This window comes from Nelumbo nucifera, chromosome 8 (genome assembly GCF_055504915.1).
Source record: "Nelumbo nucifera cultivar China Antique chromosome 8, China Antique-T2T, whole genome shotgun sequence".
NCBI classification, from domain to species: domain Eukaryota; kingdom Viridiplantae; phylum Streptophyta; class Magnoliopsida; order Proteales; family Nelumbonaceae; genus Nelumbo; species Nelumbo nucifera.
Window position 1 is genome coordinate 55471285 of NC_142656.1, and position 22458 is coordinate 55493742.

Below are 22458 nucleotides of genomic sequence, written 5' to 3' on the forward strand. Positions count from 1 at the left end.
ATATATATATATATATAGATTTATATTGCATATACATATATGCATCAATATACATTCATAAATACATATTAAAATAATATTTGTAAATATAAACATGAAATTAAATCGGATTGGTGAAAGCCTCAACCCTAACCCGAACTCCAATAAAACCCAACCCAAATTTACATTTCCGGGCCGGGTTCGGACAAACCCGGTCCAAGTTGCAGTCCTACTCTGAACCCAACCCAACCCACCCTAGATCCTTGAGAGATGACACAGGAGTATTTTCAATAGCATTCAGGGGCAGTGTCGGAATAAAAATTAAAACTTTCCCTATTAGCATGATTCCTCGTTTATTTCTTGCTCCCGCCTCCCCCCCCGACCCTGAGTAAGGCGGCACCCTTCTGCTTCTCTTTGTGCCTCTTGTGTCTCTTATTCGAAACTCAAACGATTACCATAGTTTTTGGCTCCTGTAATCTCTGTATCCTTTTTAAACTCAAACAGGAATCTTTAAATGCTTCATCTTTTTTTTCCTTGTTTTTATTTTTGCTTTTGTGTCAGTTCAGGTGCTCTATGCAAGCTGGTATTTATCTGTCTTCTTCCTTTAAACTGCAGAAAAGATGGGGATTTTCGAACCTTATCGAGCTATTGGTTACATCACGAGCAATGTTCCCTTCTCTGTTCAGAGATTGGGGACGGAGACATTTGTTACTGTTAGCGTCGGGAAGGCATGGCAAGTTTACAACGTAAGATTTTTCTTCCCGTTACTTTCCTCCCCTATATGCTTCGTTTCTTTCTTCAGTTAAATATGGTCGTTTTTATTGTTTGCTTTTATGTGGAATTGTTAAGCTTTTGAACTATGCAATTGTTTGTTTGATGATTTGATCACGAGGCTTTAGTACAAAGGGGAATGCTACCTATAAGTGCATCTTACATCCGAAACATTGTCTGCCGGAGTGGCTGACTGATGCGGAACCCACCCGGACTGATGCATTGTTCCAGATGTATGCTGTATGATACATTTGTATTCGGTACAAGAGATAGTGAACTTGTAATGGACAGAATTGCTTTTAGTGGAAGTTAGAGAAAACTTAGAGGAACCATGAGTTTTATATTATGAACTTAATTTCACAACAATGGATAAATTGTCAAGTTTCTACCTATTTAGTTAGTGTGGGTTGCATTTGCTGAAGGGTATAGTATTTGTGGTTGGAAGGTGACACTGACGAGTCTGCATATCCAAATTGACTGAAATAGTCATTGTATGCCAGCAACCTAATAGCGTCATGGCCAATTAATTTGAAGCATCTTTTTTATTTTTGATAATTGAATTGATAAAAAAAAATTTGATAATTGAATTCATTTGAAGTATCTTCTCTCTAGTATTTTAATTCAAGAAAAAATTCTGAGTCTTTCAGAAAAAAAAGCAGCAAAAACTTAGTATAAACTATAATGTTTACAAAATCTTTGAAAAGAAATTTCAAAGACATAACCAGCTCAATATGTGAATGGTAGGGTGCTGGAAGATTGTGCTATTTGTGACTAAGACTTTATCAGCTCAATTCAAATGACGTAACCAGGATCCAATGTTTTTAGTTAGTTTAAGGGCTTATTTTTCAATTCCTGTGAAGAAATATTGTAGAGATTATTCATCCCACAGGGATTATTTATTCCCCTCAAGTCCATTTAGGAGAGTCCATACAACACTATATGCAAAGCAATGAAACCAGATTAATAGCCCCTCTAAAGTGACCTGCTGTAAATATGCTCTCTGTACATAGTATATGCTGTAAACCATATAGTTTTTCTTTCAGACTTTCAGTAATATATGATACATAGATTCCTGTACACGTCTAGTGTACTAGTATTGTATCTGATACTTACTAACTTACTAGATACAATAGCAGATACTGCACGAATTCTTTTAGATTCATTTTATAACATTAACACTTTTAAAATATGTAAAGTGGTGTGTTTTAACAGATTATACTATAAACCTTTGTACATGTTAATAAAATTGATTAAATTTGGCAAGACACAAGTCTTGAGAAATGACATTTAGCTTCAAAAACTAAACATAAATGCATGATATAAGCATATCACATGGGATACCAGTACCCTTATCCATGTCCTGAATTTTAGGAATTGGGGAGTCATGTCCTCATTTCCTTATCTGTGTCAGTGTCCATGCCGATATCCGGGAATATAATGCAGGAATGCCTTTTAAAACACTGGTTAGCCGTTAACATAATTGCAGCCATGGGTGTAGTATTTCATATTGATAAAAAAGGGGTGTAGCATTTCAAATACTTTTTGAGAAAAAGAGTAACTTTATATAATAGTAAAGAGAAAAAGTAGAATACATGAGATGTTGTTCAAAAGGCTAGTTGCACACAAGTTACAAAGGCATTATACTATTACTATAAAAGTTTTCCCTGTGAGCACCAGACTTGGCTAAATTATCTGCTACAGTTTAAATTCCTGGGAATCCAGATTAAAGATGCATTCAAGTGATGTAACAGATCTCTAGCCTCGTCAAGGTAGTGAGCCGGTCTCCAAGGTCCTCCATCTATCTCCCCCAGCCACTTTATTGTGTTACTAGAATCACCTTTGACCACCAGGTTGGTCAGGCCTAGTCTTCTTATGATACAGAGGCCATTTAGCACTGCTACAACTTCAGCTTTTGTAGAGTTTGCAGTCCCTAATGGTCCACTAAAGAACCACAGAGGACTAGCATCCCTCCTTAGATACACACCCCCACAACCAGCTGGAAAGTACAAGGTCACCTCCTCCTCTTCCCTTGACTGAGGAAGGTTAGTGGCTCTTTTAGCAATAGGTGAAGACAACAGCAGCTCCACCTGGTTCTGCTGAAGCATGTTTAGAGAGAAGTCTTTGTACATCTCTGAATTCAGCATCCACAAATTGCAAAGGTGAGACTTGAGAGATATGAGAGCTTAGGTCTTCCAAGGTTCTAGCTTTGTTGTTAAAAATGCAGTTGTTTCGTTCTTCCCAAATACCCCACATGACTGCTTGTGCCACTGTGTTCCAGTAGAGTTTGCCCCTTTGACTTAGCCCTTTCCCTTGCCATTGCCACAAAAAATCTTTGATGCTTTTAGGAAATACCCAGTTGTAACTGATCAGATTTAGGACCTGGTTCCAAACTTTCCTAGTTTCTGAACAGTGAAGAAGGAGGTGCTCGGCTGACTCTCTATTTTGTTAAGACAACGAACACAGACATTGGGGGAAATGTTTAATCTACTAGAGTGCTTTTTTTGTAAAAGATCACAAGTATTTATCCTCTCCAAACAGACTCCCCAAACAAAGAAGGATGCTTTAGGAGGGATGAGACCAATCTAAACTTTCCGAAACGGGAACCCAGAATTCAAATCTTTTGACACCAAGGCCCTGAAAAAGGAATTGGTTGAAAATTTCCCAGAAGTAAGGAGTTTCCAGATTCTTGTGTGAGGGGGAAATGTAGACCTCCCTTAAGGAATGTGTCAGATCTGCTAACTCAGCATTCTCTACATCCCTTAAGGGTCTTCTTAAACTTAAAATTCCAGCTTAAAGAAGGAGAAAAGTCTGAAAGGCAAGAAACTATGGTGCTCGCTTGGTTATGGGAAAGGCTAAACAAACTAGGGAAAGAAAAAGCTAATGTATTTTCTCCCCACCACGGATCAGTCCAGAAATTAATTTTAGATCCATTCCCTACTCTATACCTGATAAAGGGATAAAAGAAGAATAGGTAGAACTGATATCTTTCCAAGGATTATTTTCACTCGTTTCAAGTGGACCTTGCCTTGGGCCCCTGCATGCCTGAAAGTAACCTTTGGGCCCTCCATTTACTAGTATCGAGAACCAAGCTGTAGTGAAGCACCCTTTCATCCACTACACCCATCTTCTTCCAAAACCTCTTAACTCCAAGATGTTTAGGATCCCATCCCAGTCCACTTTATCATAGGCTTTTTCCAAATCCAGTTTTACAACCACCCCAGAGTTACCACTTTGTCTTCAATCTTCTGCACATTCATTGGCCACTAAGATGCTATCAATGATCTGCCTTCCTTTTATAAAGGCAAAGTGGTTGCTGGAAATAAACTCTCCCAACACCTCCCTTAACCTGCATGCCAATACTTTGGCCGCAATCTTGTAGATGCTACCCACTAGACTGATTGGCCTGAAATCTTTTGCTTCCAGAGTACTTTCTTTTTTCAGGATTAGGGCTATGAAAGTTGAGTTGTTGCCTTTATTTATTATGGCTGAATTGAAGAAGTCTATGAAAACTTCTAGCAAATATGATTTTATGGTATCCCAACAGAGTTGGTAGAAGCACGACGGTAAACTATCTGGCCCTGGAGCCCTATCTCCATCCATACTAAAAACTACCTCCTTGATTTCCTCCTCCTTGAACTCCCTTTCCAACTAAACCTGCTTATCCTCCAATAAAAGTCCACCTTTCCCATCTAGCTGTCTAAAAAGGTCTACTTGCGGATTTAGTGTACAACTCCTTGAAGAAGGATAAAATCTTTTCCTCCGTGAAGAAGGATAGTCCACCTTCGCACCTCCACTCTTTTTCTTCTACCTTCGTTGTCCAAAGTCTCATTTTGCTCCTCCCTATCTAGATCTTCCAAAACCTTAATCAGTTTGCTTTTTTCTTTTTTCCTCAGAGAAAGCTTTGAATTCCTCTTTTCCCCAACTTTTTAACTTCCTCTTAAGAAACTTCAACTTTTGTAAGAAACCGAACCCAACCAATCCTTCAACTTTACATTCCTCCCATTAAGAAGCCACATTAAAGTCCTTATGTAATGTCTAAACTTTCTATAGTCTGAATGGGGACTTCCTTCTTTAAAAAATCAGATTGTAACACAACTGGCCAATGATCTGAAGTGCATTTGGGTCTGATCTCCTGTAGAAGGTTTGGGAAGTGTTCCTACCGGTCTGCAGTCATCAGTAATCTATCTAGTCTACAGCTCACTGCATTCTCCTGCATGTTTGACTAAGTAAATCTCCCATTGCGGAGAGGGATATCTTGTAAATGATTCCTTGCTACGAAATTAGAAAAATCTCTCATGCTTCTGGTTATCTGTTTACCACTCAACTTCTCATGACTATATTTGGTGACATTGAAGTCTCCCCCAATGCACCAAGGAAATTCCTCAAACTCGTGGATAGAGTCCAGTTCTTCCCATAATCTTGCTCTTTCGGAGGGAGAGTTAGGCCCATAAACCCTTGTTAAAATCCAACAGAAACCATCTGAGGTGTTTGTGAATAAAACAGAAATGGAAAATTCCCCTATGTCCACTTCTATTCCTGAAACTAACTCTTCTTTCCAAGCAATTATGATTCCTCCTGCAGTCCCTGTTGTTGGTAAGGTTGTCCACTACTTGCCCCTTAAACCCCAATTAACTTTTAATAATTTTCTATCCACCATCTCCTCTTTTGTTTCTTGGAGCATGACAATGTCTGGATTTTCCCTCTTAAGAGTTTCCTTTACTAGGCTTCTTTTCTCCCAAACCCCTAACTTTCCAGCTCAGAATCTTCATCACGCCTCTACTACATTCTTTCCCTTACTGGTTCTACTTCCTGCACCATAATGAGTATCCAGCTTCTGGTTTGTCAATCCCCATTGGAGTCTTTTCAATTCCCTATTCATCCCTAGTTTCTTTCCTGCATCCATCTTGCACAAGATCCCCTTATTGTAATTCCTTCTAGCATCTTTTTGTTCTGGTCTAACTTCCCTTTCTTCAATCCGATCTGCCAAACCCAGATTTCTTGCCAACTCTGCCAAGTCTGTCTCGCCGGTGGGAATTTCCTTCACTGCCACTGCTTCCCCTCTTAAACTTTGCAGGCTGCCTACTTCCTTGTTACCGATGGCGAGGAAGGCATTGCAGACGATTGGGATAGCAAGATGCTTGAACCTGAAAGACAGACAATAGAGGAGTTAGGGTGAAAGACTAAAAAATTGGAAGAGGAAGATAAAAAATTGTGACTGAAGTTAGAAAAGTTGGGGAGAGAAGGGGCTGAAAGACAATGGTTAGCAATGGTCGAAGAAGAACAACTCTGTCCCTCAGTTAGGTGCCCTAGGTTAGAATCCTCTCCATAGTCTAGGCTCACTAATTTAATTGGCTGTAAAATTTTGACACTTCCCCAATCTTCCCTTCCTTCGAACAAAGTCTTTGATTATCTAAAAGCCACCTCCTGACCATCTGATACCTCCTCTGAGAAGTAAGTGGTTACATCTGTTTCTGACTCTTCTTCTTCACCTGAAGAAGTCTTCGAGATAGGAGTTGGAGGCCTGTTGATGCTTCTTCTTTTACATTCTGAACTAACAGGAGTATTAGGTAATTCTCCATTGTTGAAGGTGGGGGTATTAGGGATGTTGGAGTTGCCGCTTGGAAGTTGCAAGGAGGGCTCATGGGTTCTAGTCCTGGTTGAACCCAACTTACCTGGCTGGTTTAATGAAATGGAGTTTAGTCGGGTTGGTTCACCGGGTCAATTTGAATCCAACCCAACCCCATTTCTTTCTTCATCAGTCCCCTTTAAATTTTGAAAATACTTTCCTCTTTTGTCATTACCCCTTTTTTGTCGTTTGTGCCTACCCATCTCTCTAAGACCTTTTCTTCTCTTTGACCTCTTACCTTCTTTGGCAAAAGCTTTGAGTGGCAATGGCTTTCCTCTGAAATCTTTGGTCTCATAGAAGCTTCTCTGCATGGTGATTGCTTCAGCTTCCATTGGCTAGATTCCACATGTCTGAGAGCTGTTTGGGCGAGTTAGCTCAGTGACTTGTCGAATCATCGATGGCCAGGTAAAACCAGACATTTCTCTTGAGAAGGGGAATTGAACGAGGTATGGAATGGATTCCTCTGTTTTTTACCTTTAATTGGGCAAACCTTAGCCCCTGAGAATGCTTAGTTTTTGTGTCTATTCTTCTAATTCACCACAAAAGCTCCCAATCAAAGAAAAAAACTCTTCTCTCCATAAATGAAATGGAAGTCCTTGAGTGAGAATCCACCCGTCGAACATCAAGGATTTTGGGACTGCATTAACCGTCGGCTACCAACGGGATATAGAGAGCCACTGACTGAAAATGAAGACTTTCTCTAGCCTCAACCAAATCATAACTACATCCTCTGATGGGGCGAAACCCACTGCATGATTAGAATCACAGGGAGTAAGGTGTATTTGTTTTGGGGCATGCAGGTTTGTAGTCAACCCCGTCTTCACTTACTCCCAACTCATCTCCTTTGGTTTTGTACATATAAAAGCTGTTTTCCACTGTCCGAACGGACTGGTCTGATGCACGGCTGAAATATGGCCTAAGCTTCCTATCTTCACCACTCTGCTTTGATTTTCCAAAGTGGGGAAGGATTCAGGTGAAGGAGCTGAAAAACTTCAGTTCTCCCTAGAAGGGACAAAGATTTCTAAGATTTGCAAGAAAGTCTTCCATCCGCTTCTATTTTCTTCCTCCAGGATGCATATGCTTCGCAGTTTGTCTGCTCCCCCATCTGTTTTTGTTGACCTGAAAAAGAATCACCCTGCCCCCTTTCCGCTTTCTTCTTGGGCTCTATTTTTCTTATTCTGTCTTCCACAACCATCTGAAGGGTTTTCGCCAGCCAGACCGCCTCCTCAAGCCTTAGGTTCAGCCTCATCCAAGCTCTTCATCCACGTTCTGTGATCTCTAGGCCTTCAAATTTCCTTCCGATAAAGAACTTTAGCTCGAACATGACTCTTCTTCGTTTTCTGCTCGAACGACTGCAGATTAATGTTAGCATTTCAATTTTAACAATCAAAACTGACTAAAATTGGAGCGAAAGCTATATAGAAGCTTGAATTAAACTTCAATCAGGCAAGTTGTGCTTTGTTCTCCATGAAAATGGAAGCATTTTAATGGAATTAGTTCAGTTTCAGTGCACGTTTAATACCATGCTTCTGGTAGAACACTAGAACCTTGATTGTATTGGAGGGTAACTTTTTTGAATAGTGGCTATTATCCCAATGTGTTCTCTATACTTGTAATAAACATTTTTTTTTTACATATAATATACATTGAATGTGGGATTCTTTCTATACGATGAAGTCCATGTTTTTTTATAGTTTCAAATAGAGAAAAAAGAGGGCAGGAAAAAATTTGGTCAAACAAATATTACTTAATGTTTTTCTTTTTTGATAAGTAAGAAGAATTTGACTGATAAGATAGATGGCAACTTATATTTTTTTTTTGATAATAACAGAAAAGGAGATTTTATTAAAATAAAAAATAAATATTACAGCCTGGTGTAGAGATTACACCACAACCCATTACAAAAAATTTTCCAGATTACATTCTTGGATCTCAATTGCACTCCAAAAGTTAGACCCTAAATCTGACATGGATATCTGAGCAATCCGGTAAGGTGAGCACCCAATCAGTGACAGCCCTTCCAATGGACTCCACCACCTTCTCTAGCTCGTACCGACTATCTTCGAAGACTCTCTTGCTTCTTTCTCTCCATATGAATCAGCAAACAGCAAACGGAGTACAGCTCCAAACAATTCTGGCCTTTTTGCTTCCACTGAAAGATGGCCACTTAGAGAAAAGTTCAGCCAGAAATTTGGGGAGGAACAGCTGCATACCAATTATAAATCAAATAGCAAGCTATACAACGAGGCTTCCCATATAGAGGCATGAGATGCAGCCTCAATTACAATTGCCCCAAAACAAATGCTCCCTATTCATGTCAATCAGCGAACTCATTGGCTTATCTCCTTTTGTCTAATGACCCTTACAGTCATGTTTACAGTTAACCTTTTCACAGCTTTCCTGTAAGTCAAATTAACAGTTTCCGGATCTGTCAACCACCCAACTACCAAATACCAGTTTTGAGCCCCCCTTTATTATCAATCTGTCCACGTTCAGCTCTCTAGCAAACTGTGCTCCTTGCAATACGGCTTGAAACTCAGCATGTATGGAGTCCAGTCCCCTCACTCCTACAGGACCTCAGTATAAAGCAATTATATGCCCTTTGGATTCCTAAATACGTCACCAATTTCTGAAGGCCCTGGATTGCCAAGGTTGCTTCCATCAAAATTTAGTTTTATGAGCCCTACTTCAGGAGGTACCCAAGACAAGGCCTAACCTTAATCTTTTAACTTTTTGTTATAGCTTCTCAATTCCTCCAGATATCATCAAAGGAGATTCAAGAAAGTAAATCCACAGTTTTGGCCCAGTTTATGACCCTATTCAAGATCCATTCTCTAATAACCTCCTTGTTCCTTTCCTTGTCATTAAAAATTCTGGCATTTCTCTCTTCCCATACTGTCCAAATCATTGCAGCCCTAGCACATCTCCACAAAATCATGCCCCTCCTCCGCGACCAACTGAAAGTTGTAGGGTCAAAAGGGCTACTGACCTGCAAAGACAAAGGCCACCTGCAACCAAAAAGTACCAATGACCTTTCCTAAAGGCTTGCAGCATGCGGGCAGGAGATTAGAATGTGATAACTCTCACCATTAGCTTTACCGAGGATACACCAATTAGGTGAGAGGCAAAGGAAGAGTCTTCACTTTTTCAAAGTGTCCGTCGTAGTTAACTTTCTATGGTTGGCTTACCAACAAAAAGCACTAACCTTGGGTGGAATGGGTTTGGACCAAACTTCTTTAAAAGGGAATGATGGAGGGGAGGCATTGCTTAATGTTGCTTCAACAATTTGACATATGTTCATTGTGCTTCTTCCTAGAAGAATGATCTCTCATCCTGTTATTGGAAAATAACTTCTATCAGTTTGTTATTCTTGGAATATTTGATAACTTGTACTTTTTTTTGATTGGAGGTAACTTGTATTGTAAATATTTATTTTGTTTATGGACATGTTTGTATTTGTTTGCACTGGTACTTGCACCAGCATGTTATATAGTAGCTATTAGGCTTATCTTCAGGTGAATGCCCATTTCTTCATGTCAAGAAGTGTATGATCATGTTAGAAGTTCAAATGTTTTCTTTCAACAAAAGCTAATTATCTATTTTATCCATTCTTGCCTTTTCTTTACTGTTGCAGTGTGCTAAGCTGACGTTGGAGATTGTTGGTAAGACTTTGATTTATATAATGCATGCTTGAGTATTGCTGAGATGTGTGTGCCATGACCAGGTGTATCACATCTGTTTTGTGTTTTTGGTGCTTCTGTGACTTCATAGGAGCACTTTACACAGCCAAGATGTGTCATAAATTTTTATACATGCACCTTTGGAATTTCGGGTTTTCCATATAATTAAGCTTAAATTATCTTTTAATATGTGTTACATGTGCATATCATCTTCCATGCTTTTAGCTGGTGACTACAAACAATACATATTTAAATATACATCTTTTGTTATAATAACATTCGGTTAATTTAACTACATAGATTTCTATTCATGACTTCATTGCTAATTGATTATTTTGAACCTTGAAGAAGTGCATTATTTTTTCTACTTATATAAAGGCAACTAACATGTATTGAATTATATGCCAAGAAAGATAGATGCACATTAGGGGAAGTACAAGGATGCACATAATATGAACAAATGGCCCATTCATACAAAAAACTAGATGGGTATAGATCTATTACTGTGCAAAAAAGACCCTCCCGGTCCTATATCTGGATATAGCATCTGCAATCAAGTTCAGCTTCCTTGGATGCCAATTTATCTGTACTGCTCTATTATCAGTAATCACTTTTATTTTGTTAAAAAAATGGAAAATGCTGATGCGCTGATTCACCCTCTATATCTACAGAATGAACAGCGTTGCTTTGCACTGTGGGTGCCCACAAGGAGGGAATATTAAATTGCTAGTTTACATTTACATTTCTTTTTAATTGATTAATTGATTTATTGGTTTTCGGTGTTATTAAAATGGAGGTAGAGTGCATGTATTCTGTCCTAGTTTGTTCTATTTTGAGTAATTATATTTTAAGGTATCATCTATGAATCTTTTCCTGAAACAAATAATAGCTCTTCCAGAAGCAATTGAAAAACATCTGAGCTTTTTATCCTTTGGCCTATTGCTATTATAATCTATTTGCCTGTTTTTCTCATGGCAGTCATTTGTCATGCACAGCCCACCTAGGTAACAAGCAGAGGTTACTATGTACAATTTGTTGATATCTTGTCTTCTAGAAGACTCTTTATGGCATAGACACTGATTGGAGCTTTCTTTCATGAAGGATTTAAAAGAGGAACCTTTTAATCATTTGTGCATGACGGATTATCTAAAGGATCTAGAATTCTTTATGACCATTAGGATGAAGGAAGCCACCATCCTGAATCCCTGATTAGATTTTTCTGTCATCCTCCCCTAGGCATATAGATGTATTCCATGAAGTTGGGTTGATAGTTCCACAAGAGTATCTGCTTCCAAATCTTTTTTTTTTTTTGATAATTGAAGAATAATTTTATTAGCAAAAGATGAAGATTGTTACTCACATCCCAAAGAGGCGTGAGGTGCAACCTCTCCTTATAGGGTGAAGATTACATTAAAACACTAGAAGGAACACATTAAAAAGCAGCAAAGTACAGATGTTCCCTATTGGCCCCTTGTTTGGCAAGATAATCAGTCAATGCATTTACCGACCTGCCCATCCGATGTAAGCTAATATTCATGTTCCTTGTTAACTGTTGAGAATAGGGCTGTAAACGGAGCGAATTCAAATCAAATCATGCTTGGTTCGAATTCGGAACCGATTAAATAGATGAATTTTCAAATTTGGTTCGACATCCGGTGGATTCTTAAAGCAATATATTGAATTTGAATTCGCCTAAATAATCAAATATTCGGATTCGATTCGAATTTGAAATACATTTTTAACACCAACCTCTTCACTAGGGGAAGAAGAAGAAACCTGGTTTGAAGTTGTTTTTTTTTTTTCATTCCCTGTCATCTAATATTCAAAAAACAAAGAAAAAAATATATTTTTTGAATCGTAACCATCTATTTGATGTCGCTGCAACACGCGTCGCCATTAGTGTGGTCTGCAATGGAGAGATTGTCCACCATGTTCATGTGCTCTGCAACATCAAGAGAGCAAGAGAGCAAGAGATAGGAAGAGAGAGAAAGCGACTAAGGAACAAAGAATAAAAAACATTTGTATGTAAAGAATAAAAAAAAGGAATGAAGAAAGCGAGATTAACGTTAAAACTTACAAGTTGCAGACCAAACAAGAGAACTTGCGAAGAAGAAATGTTGCAAATAAGAACCAAGGAAGAAGAAAGATGAATAATAAATGAAAAGTACAAAATAATTAATGAAATGCAGGCCTTTTGATAACAAATATTTTTTTTTTTGATAAATGAGAGTAGTTTTATTAATTCAAGAAATAGTAGTACATTCAGCCTAGGAAGAGGCACGAGGTGTTACCTCCCCCTAGGACTGAGTCATAAACACTAAACAAACACAAGCCTGAAACACAGTTACAAAGTGGCCCAAAACAGATCTCCCCTTGACACCGCTTGCTTGGCCAAAGAATCAGCTATTGCATTTGCTGATCTGCTGACCCACTGAAACCTGACTGACATATTCCTTGTCATCCATTTAACTTTCTTTAACAGATCCCTGTAGCCCCAACAAGCTGTCTCTGGACTTGTCAACCAGCTCACTACTACCTTGGAATCCTCTTCTACTATCAAATTATTCACTCCAAGTTGACTGGCCATCTGTATACCTTGTACCGCTGCTAGTATCTCTGCCCTTACAGAATCACCAACACCTACTGGTCCTGAAAATAGAGACAACATGTTGCTATCTTTGTCTCTCAGAATCCCTCCTATTCCAGATGGCCCTGGGTTACCTTGGCAGCTACCATCAAAATTCAGTTTTACCACTCCATCTGGTGGGGACCCATTCAACTTGTGATTTGTTCTTTGTGGAGACTGTAGAAGCCACATCTGCTCAGTTTCTCCTTAAGTCATCAAACAAGTAATCTGCCAACAAGTGTGAAGATTTTAGCCACAAGACTGTCCTTATCATTATGCATTCCTTAATTTCAGCAAGACTTCTTTCCTTTTCTTGAAATATTCTAGCATTTCTCTCCTCCCATAAAGTCCAAAAGGTAGCGGCTCTGATACATTTCCACATTCGCTTCCCTCTTTTTGTCAATCTCCCAAAGGCAGCTGGAATGAACAGTAGCTTTACTTTGGAGGGCAAGTTCCACCTGCACCCAAATTGTGCAACAACCCAGTTCCAAATATTGGCAGCAAAAGAGCACGATATCAGTAAAAGGTACAGTCCTCACCCTTCACTTTACATAAGAAGCACCAATTTGGGGACAAACACAAGTAAGGTTTCTTCTTTTGCAAGTTTTACACCGTATTGATCTTACCCAAGTAGGCTACCCAACAGAACACTGCTATTTTAGGAGGAAATTGGCCTTGACCAGACCTCTTTAACAGGGAACACTTGAGAGGAGGGATTGGAGTAGAGGGCTTTAAAGAAAGAAGCACAAGTGAAGGAGACAATCGAGGTTAGAGACCAAACCCTTTTGTCCAGGTTAGGGGGGTCAAAGCACACTAAGTCTAGAAGCAACAAGAGCTCTGAAACACAAAGAAGTTCTTCACCCCTTAACCCTCTTTGAAACCCAAAATTCCAGTTTAAATCCAAAGGGTGAACTGGGGGGGGGGGAAGAAACCATGAAATTGGTTTCTTTTTAAAGAGGGAGATGGAATAGAGAGAAGGAAAGTGGTCTTTTAGGTGTTGGGTGCTCAGCCAAATATCTTCCCAAGAAAGAATGGAGTTTCCAGAACAAGCATCATACCTTACAAATCTGAGGAACTTTGAGAGAATGCCATAAATAGCCTTCCAAGGTGTTGTGAGCGAAGCCCTTCGAGATACGTCCGCGTCCCAACCTGATTCAAAACAGCCAAGGATACTCTTCACTACTTCATGCCACAACCTCTCCCTCTCCAAGGGCCACCTCCAAAGCCACTTACCTAAAAGAGCTTCATTCTTACTCACCACATTCCCTAAGCCTAGGCCTCCTTCATTTTTGCTTCTACTCACCACCTCCCACCTAATCAAGTGATCTTTTTCTCTTCCCCAGGTTCCCATAAGAAGTCCCTCATAAGTTTTTCCAACCTCTTTGCCTCCCTTTTAGGAATTCTAAAGACTGACAGGAAGTATAAAGGCAAGTTGGCTAGAGTTGCTTTAATCAAAGTAACTCTACCCCCTATGGAAATATAGTTTCTCTTCCAAGTTGTCAATCTTTTTTTGAATTTTTCCACCACTGGGTTCCAGAACCTACTTTCCTTTGGATTTGCACCTAAAGGAAGTCCTAGGTAGGATAGAGGCCACTGAGACCAAGTGCAATCTAACGAGGCTGCTATAAACTCCATCTCCTCTCTACTCAAATTTATTCTCAAAACACAACTTTTCCCAAAATTTATCTTCAAATTTGAGGCCCTCCCAAAGTGAATTATCAAATCCTTCAGATTTCTTACCTCCATTAGATCACAACCTTCACAAAAGATTATTATGTTGTCTGCAAATTGAAGATGGGTTATTGAAACTCTATCTCTACCTATTCTCCACCCTCTTAAGGATCCGACCCTATCTGCTTCTGAGAGAAGTCTACTAAAAGCATCAGCAACTAAAGTGAATAGGAAAGGTGACATGGGGTCACCTTGTCTCAGACCCCTGCTAGCTGGGAAGAAACCGTTAACTACTCCATTGACTAGGATGGAGTAATGGCAAGAGGAAAGGCAACCGTTTATCCATTTGCTCCATCTATCCCCAAACCCACACTTCCTAAGCACGAGTAATAAGAATCCCCAATCCACTATGTCGTAAGCCTTTTCAAGATCTAGTTTACAAACATAACCTTTACGACTCGATCTCCTCATCTCCTCCACACATTCATTTGCTATTAGGATCTGATCTACTATTTGTCTCCCCTTAACAAAAGCTCCTTGGGCTTGGCTGATAAGGCAAGGAAGCACCTTTTTAATCCTCAAAGATTAAGACCTTAGCCACAATCTTGTATACACTAGTCACCAAACTAATAGGTCAAAAGTCCTTTGGATGCTTTGCCTCTTTCTTCTTGGGAATTAAGGCTAAAAAAGTAGCGTTAACTCCACGACTAATCATTGAATTATCCTCGAATTCCTTGAAGATCTCAATCAAGTCTTCCTTGATTATGTCCCAACAATCTTGAAAGAAAGCCATTGTGAAACCGTCTGGCCCTGGTGCTTTAGATCTGTTCATGGAGAAGACAACTTTTCTTATTTCTTCCTCAAAATTCCTTTCTAGCCAACTTCTACTCTCTTCTGGAAGCTTCTGCTAGGTCACACCTTCCAACTCCACACTAGGACCTAGGAGCTTCCTTAATATCGATTTGAAATGGTCAACAAAACAATTGGCTATCCTCTCTTGGGAATCAAAGACATCCACTTCTAGTTTGGAAACTAGGTTTTTCCTTCTTCCATTGGCTAGTTCATGAAATTTAGTGTTCCCATCTCCTTCCTTGAGCCACCTGCATCTAGACTTCTGTCTCCAAGAAATTTCTTCTCTCAAAATGACTTCATCTAACTCTCTTTTCAGTTTTCATCTCCAATCTCTATCTTGAGAGTTTATGACTCTTTGGGATTCCTTCGCATTTAATTCCTCTATTTGGGTCATCAAAGAGGATTTCAATTCTTCTATTCTTCCAAAATGCTCCCTATTCCAATCCTTCACATGTGCTCTCAAACTTTTTAGTTTTTTAAGAAATCTTTCTCCTTTCCACTTCACCCCCCTTAGGTCTTCTCTCTACCATTCCTCAACCTTCTTTATGAAATCCGGGCAAGTTAACCACATGTTTTTAAACCTAAAGGGTCGGGGTCCTTGCCTAAACGACTCCTGTCCTAAGCCAATGGGGCAATGGTCAGATGTGACTCTAGGTAGAGCTCTTGTTATATAGTCCTCCCACTTGTTTTCCCAGCTTTCATTGAAAAGGAACCTATCTAACTTGGAGCAGGTTGGTGTCTCTTGAAAGTTGGACCAAGTATAGAGGGCTTGCAACAATGGGAGTTCCTTCAGCTCACAATTATTAATGAAATCATTGAATCTCCATATGCTGGTTGTAATGACCTGTTGGGGGTTATTTGATTCATTCGTAAAACGAATTACATTGAAATCCCCCCCCCCCCAAGCACCATGGGCCATCCCAAATCCCTTGAATCCCATAAAGTTCTTCCCAAAAATCATTCCTTTCTCTATAGTTGCGTGGTCCATACACATTAGTTAGTGCCCAAGTAAATCCATCCTCTACCATCTTGAATTTTAATGACACTGAAAAATTACCTATTAGCTCCTCCAAAACCTCCACCGTATCCTCTCTCCAGAAAGTGGCAATGCCTCCCGAAACCCCCCAAGAAGGTGCTGAAACCCAACTTATTCCTCTAGATTTCCATATGCTTCTTGCCCATCTTCTATCAATATTAGCTAATTTGGTCTCTTGTAGCATCACTATATCCGGCCTTTCTCTTCTAAGGAGGTCCTTAATAAGCCTTCTTTTCCTAGCACTCCCCAGGCCCCTCACATTCCAGCTGATGATTTTCATGGAGATAAGAGAATTGACTTCCCCTTCTGAGGTCAGGCCCCTACTTGGAGGTTTTCCTTCTCTCCCCTCTTTTGCTCAATTCTAATTCTCCTTCTATATCTGAGATCAACCTTTCCACCTCTGATCTTTTCTTCTTCCTTAGGTTGTTTATTGTTCCAGATCTACTTAAGACTGCTTTTGTTATGTTCCGCCCTTCCGCAATTCCTTGATTTTCCTCCAAAGATTCCTCTTTTTGCCTATACTCCTCAAGGAAAGCACAAATCTGTCCCCAAATTCTCTCTAATTTTGTTTGTTCCAAAAATCATCATGACATCTGTATCCGTTCAACTTTTTATTATTCAAATATTATTAAAATATTACTTTATTTGATCGAAAATAATCATAGTGTCTCTTTCTTCATTCAATTCTTTATTATTAAAATAATATTATAAAAGAAAATTTCAAAAGTCATCGTTCATTGTACTCCAACAAAATAATATATTAATATATTTATTTAATATGAATATAATTGTATCACTAATATTGATATATACGTATAATATATATTATCGAATCGAATATTTATCGAATCAGATCGACTCCTTTTTGAATTCGATTCGATTAATTAATCGGTAAAAACACTTCATTCGAATTTGATTGCCAATGACATTCGAATAATCCGAATTCGTTTCGATTATGTCGAATCTCGAATTCCAATTCGAATTTTCGAATACCATTTACACTCCTAGTTGAGAATATGCAATATGATGAAAGGACTTTATTGTTTTTTTTAATTTCCTCTTTGTTTTGGGCACCCAAGTAAGGGCAAACTTGTACTTTCAGCAACATTATAAATTTTTAGTCTCTGGTCAAGACACACCTTCATAGCATTTCTTCTTCTCTTCTTCTTCCTTTGTTTTTAGGCTTCACCTTAAACAACTTTAAACACTAACTTTCTTTAAGAAGTCCCTGTAGCACCATACTACTGAGTCTGGATCTTCCAACCACCCCACAATGACTCTAGAGTCTCCTTTAATTAGTAGATTTTTTTGATCAATATTTAACTAATTAGTAGATTCTCCACACCAAGTTCATTGCAATCTGAATACCTTGTATAGCCATTAATAATTCATCCCTATTAGAGTCTTCTAATCCAACTGGGCCAGAGAACAAGGATAAAATGTTGCTATCCTTATCTCTCAACATCCCTCCTATACCAGAGGGCCTAGATTACCCTGATTACTTCCATCTAAGTTCAGCTTTATGCTTCCTTCAGGAGGGAGGGACCCACTCTATGGTAACACAATCCTTCCTGGAAGAGCTAATTGCCACAGTTGACTAATTCCTCCAAAGATCATCAAAGGAAAAGAATTGGAAAGAGTCCAAATCATTGATCTGGCATCAAATGAGATTAGGTAGCTTGATCATTACCTGAATGAGATTGGGAAAATCCTCTTTCTCCCAGTTCAGATTAGATGAATCCGTGGGAGCTTAATTTCTGATTGCCTTGCTAAGTTCAGACTGGATGGGATTTTTTGAATACAATTGCTCTATGCCTACATAATCGTTTGCTATTGATAGCTGGGGCTTCGAAGTGTATTTTGTATACTCCCGTTACACCCTTTCACTTGAAACTACATTTGTTCTTTTTATGAAATCTCTCTTTATATATTGCCAAGAGGCAAACCAACTTTCTAAGGTTCTTTTTGTACATATCTATCTGTGTGTCCTCTTGAACTAATTCTTTAATAACATCAAATGAAAAAGGGGACCTATCCTTGGCAAAAGAAGGAAAGATTTATCTACAGTGGAGATGATGGAAACAATATAGGGTTTGGTGAGGGTGGAGGCATGGATTATGTCCTGCAACCAGAAGGCTTTCTTGGATGGAAGCTTTGATCTTCATCTGGTGGGGCTTCCTTTCAACCTTTGGAATGAAAACGTTTTTGAGAGCTTGGTATAGTCATTTGGGGGGGGGGAGTTCTTGTTGCTTTTAATCAACAAATTTCCATGCTGTGAGAATTAGGATTATGGGAATAAAAACGGATGATGTTCCTCGAGCTTGGGACTTGCTTGTAGATGGTCACTGGTTCAAGGTTTGGATTCTTCTGGAAGTATTAGCGTTTCTATGGAACAGATGCTCCAAGGTTTAAGAAGATGGAATTTTGGAGGAATGGAGAACACATGGAGGAGAGAGATTGGAGAAAGGTAAGATTGTCAAGGCTCGAGGTCCTAGGGAAGATGAAACGGATCGAACGAGTGAAGATGGGGAGGTGACTTTGAAAAAGGAGAATAACTTAAGCCATTTCGAAAATAGAAATGGAACGGTGGGTATTAAAACTTTTGCATAAACCGTCAAGATGGGTGCCTCTTCACATGAAAGGTGGGGGCCACAGGTAGTAAGGGCAGAACGGAAATATAGTGCAGTTGAACCAGGCGAAGGGAGAAGAAATCAGGAGGGTGAACCAGGAAAGGAGCTTGGTTGAATGGGGAAGATACACATGGGTCGAGTGCAATTTCTGGAAAAGATTGGGGGGTTGAGGGATGATGATGTTGGTCCTTCATGTTCCATTTCGAGGAATGTCCAGAAGATGAATGTGGAGAATGAAGTAACTGGAGTTGTCCCGATCAATGTTCAGGAGGAAGGAATTTGGTGTAAGGAGATTGGGACCAGTCACCTGACATAGAAACAAATGACAGGGAGGAAACAAATGAGTTTGGAAACCAGCAGATTTGTGCTCTTCTCTGATCTATCTGATTCTCTATCCCCATAATTGCTGTCAAGGCTGCAAGAAGACACACTTTCAATGCCTCCAGTTCCATCCTTGTCTTCAGGCTTCCCTGCACTCCCATTTCAAGTGTTCCTTTACTGGAATCATGCAAGTTGGGTGTTCACGATTTCCAGCCTTGGAAGTTTACAAGTTAATAATCGCAGATTGATATGCTGAGGGATGCACATGTAAATGAAGTAAGTTGATAGCTCCATGCACTTTATTTTCCATTCTCAACTGAAGTTTTAGAATTAATTTTGATATTGGGATACCAAATTCTATCCCCAATTACCAAAGGCCTTTGAGATCTATCAAAAGCAACACAAAAACATTCCTTTCCTTCCATAAACACCAGAATTGGATTGTTGTAGTTTTGAAGTGGTTAGTAGTTGAAAATGGTTGTTGGAGTTGAGATTCAATTGACAACATTGACACAGGCAATAACAAGGAACTTGATGACAAGAAAATATAGTTGAGAGCAAGGGGAAAAGGGAGCTTGATGGTGTGGAAGAGTTCTGAAGATTATACCTTCAAATCTGGAAGGGTGGAGTTTGCACCAGCAAGGAGATGGAGAAGAATTCTGAAGATTGAGGCAAAAACGGTTGTCTTGGAAGAAGTTTGGACAAGAAGAGGAGTGGCCCTGAAGGTAGTGGAGTTGAGAAAAGCTTCGCTGATTCTTGAAGAGAAAGCTATATCCTGGTTTCAGGGATTCCTGGAGGGAGTGAAGAGAACTTTGAGAACAATAGAATGGAAGTGTAGTCTTGTGGAAGAGGGAAGAAGGTATTCTGCTGAAAGAAGAGAAAACAAAAAAGGAAGATTTGTGGGTATATACAAATATTATGGAGAGGGTCTGAAACAGTTCACTTGCTTCCCTGAAGGGAGAGAAGCATCTGGTTGGGATAAACTAATACAAGCAATGCAGGATTTTCTGGTGTTATATGAAAGACGAAGGTCTCCAATCAGAAAGGAAGAGGGTCAGAAGAATCTTGAAGAGAAGATGGAACTAACAGACTGGAAGGAAACACAAAATAAGGGAACCAATACAGATAAGGATGTTCAGATTGATGCAAGATTAGGGTCAATGAGATTGTGGATCAATAAAGCCAAAACAGAGTGGGAGAACAAATTAGTATTATCCATGAGTAAGGATGTTACGGATTGGAAAACCCTGGGTGAAGAGATTCAACAAATTTTGAAGCTATCAGAAATGCTGCAGATTATTCCTATTGATGGGCAGAAGACTGTGATTTCTTGTAGAAATCCCTGGCCGGACTTTGAAGCTGTGTTGGCAGTAACAAAGCAAGGAATGGCACTGGTAGGAAGATGGTCCCCAAGTTGTAATGAGAAAACTGTAAACCCAACAGATAGCATTGAGATGAGAATTCTGGGGCTGCCTTATCATCTATGGTCGGATGAGATTTATACAGAATTGCAAGGTTGTCTGGTGGGGAACTCTCGACTGTGGATGCCTCAGATCTCCGAGTTGTGCTTATGGAGGTGAATGGAGTGAAGCCAGAACTCATCCCACGTTCTGTAGATGTTTTCTCAGACGGTCAAATGTTCAAAGCTTGGATAGCCTCCCCTGTGGAAGCTCAATGGTGGAAGGAAGGACTGGAGAAGATGAAGCTGACGTGGCCAAAACCTGGTCTTGAGGAAACCTTGGAAGGAGAGGAGAACAGAGAAAATTAGGAAGTTACATGAATAAGGAAACTGAGAAGACTGAGAATTGGAAAGGTGTAAACCAAGCTATCTCTCAGTGTGGTAATTCGAAGCAGCAGGTTAGAGTTTCAACAAGTAGGTGTAAAACCTTCGCTCATGCTTTAATGAATTCAAAAGGTGGAGGCGTGGCAGCTTCAAATTCAAACAAATGGCCGTGGGTGGGGACAAATGGGAGAGAAGTAACTCTTGGTGGGCCTTCGAATGGCTTGGCCCAGTCACGAGAAAAAACTAAATAGACACGTGACTCTAGTAGAGAATGGGGGGGCTGCTGGGCTGATTAGGCCTGGCCCATTAAATTTGACTCAAATGGAAGAAAATGGGGCTGTTGGACCAAATAGGCATGGCCCATTAAAAAGGAAGTCATGTGATCACTTAAGTGATCATGTGACTACAACAAGAGGTTGAAAATTAATACCCTGGACTGTTTGCAGAAGAAAAGGCCTTCTTTGTGTTTGTCCCCTAACTGGTGTGTACTTTGCAGGGCTAGTGGTGAGGACTGCTCTCACTTACTTGTATCTTGTTCCTTTCCTAGTGTATTTGGAGTTGGATTTTCTCTTTGTTTGGGTGCAGGTGGAATCTGTCCACAGATTTAAGTCAGCTATTCGATCCTTCATTTTTTGTGTGGCCTACAAAAAAAGGAAAAATAATGTGGAGATGTATTAGAGCAGCCACCTTGTGGACAATATGGGAAGAAAGGAATGAAAGGGTATTTAAGGAGGAGGAAAGAAGCACTCAAGCTGTTGAGGACTGTATATTAACTAGGGCCATTCATTGGTTGAGAACTATGGACCTATTTTATACGTTCTCCTTTGATGATTTTTGGAGAAATTGGTTAGCGGTGGCTAACAGCCATGCAAGGAAGGACAGGAATTCTGTTGTGTGGATGCCTCCACCTGAAGGATGGGTAAAGCTGAATTTTGATGGAAGCAGCCAAGGAAACCCAGGCCCTTCCGGGATAGGAGGGGTGCTGAGAGATAATGAAAGCAAAATATTAGCATTGTTTTCAGGCCCCGTGGGAATAGGAAACTCCAATAGAGCTGAGTTATTAGCGGTAGTACAAGGTGTTCAGATTGCAAAACAGTTAGGAGTCCAGCACTTGGTAGTTGAAGGGGACTCTGAGATTGTTGTGAGATGACTGACAGAACCAGCTTCAGCTATGTGGCGACATAGAGATATGCTAAGGAAAGTCAACTGGATCACCAAAGACATGGCTGTTACCTTTGTGGGAAGATCAGCAAATGCCTTAGCGGATGGGTTAGCTAAGCAAGGGGCCTCAAGGGAACATTTATTTTGGGCTGCTTTGTAATTTTAGTTCTGGTTAATTCTGGTCAATTCTGCTTTAGTTTGATGTAATATTTGTTAAAAGAGGTAACAACTCGTGCCTCCTCTTGGCTCTACTGTATTGCCTCATATTTCTGTTTTAATAAATTATATTCATTCATAAAAAAATTGGGGGACCATTGTTTGG

General features: G+C 39.7%; 1 protein-coding gene across 7 annotated transcripts in view; it reads left to right on the plus strand.

Annotated features, from left to right (window-relative positions):
• Positions 1-320: 320 nt before the first annotated feature.
• Positions 321-22458, plus strand: part of LOC104601656 (transducin family protein / WD-40 repeat family protein) — an 87325-nt gene continuing 65187 nt past the window's right edge. For 6 of the 7 annotated variants that reach the window (XR_016079498.1, XR_016079500.1, XR_016079501.1 and 3 more), the window contains exons 1-3: positions 321-451; positions 595-725; positions 10011-10038. Coding sequence is in view for 2 of the 7 variants with exons in the window: in XM_010265094.3 (XP_010263396.1) it covers positions 600-725; positions 10011-10038 (154 nt within the window). In the remaining 5 variants the exon portion in view is untranslated. Of the gene's footprint in view, positions 452-545; positions 726-10010; positions 10039-22458 lie in introns of all 7 variants that reach the window. The other variant, XM_010265095.3, reaches the window with a different exon arrangement.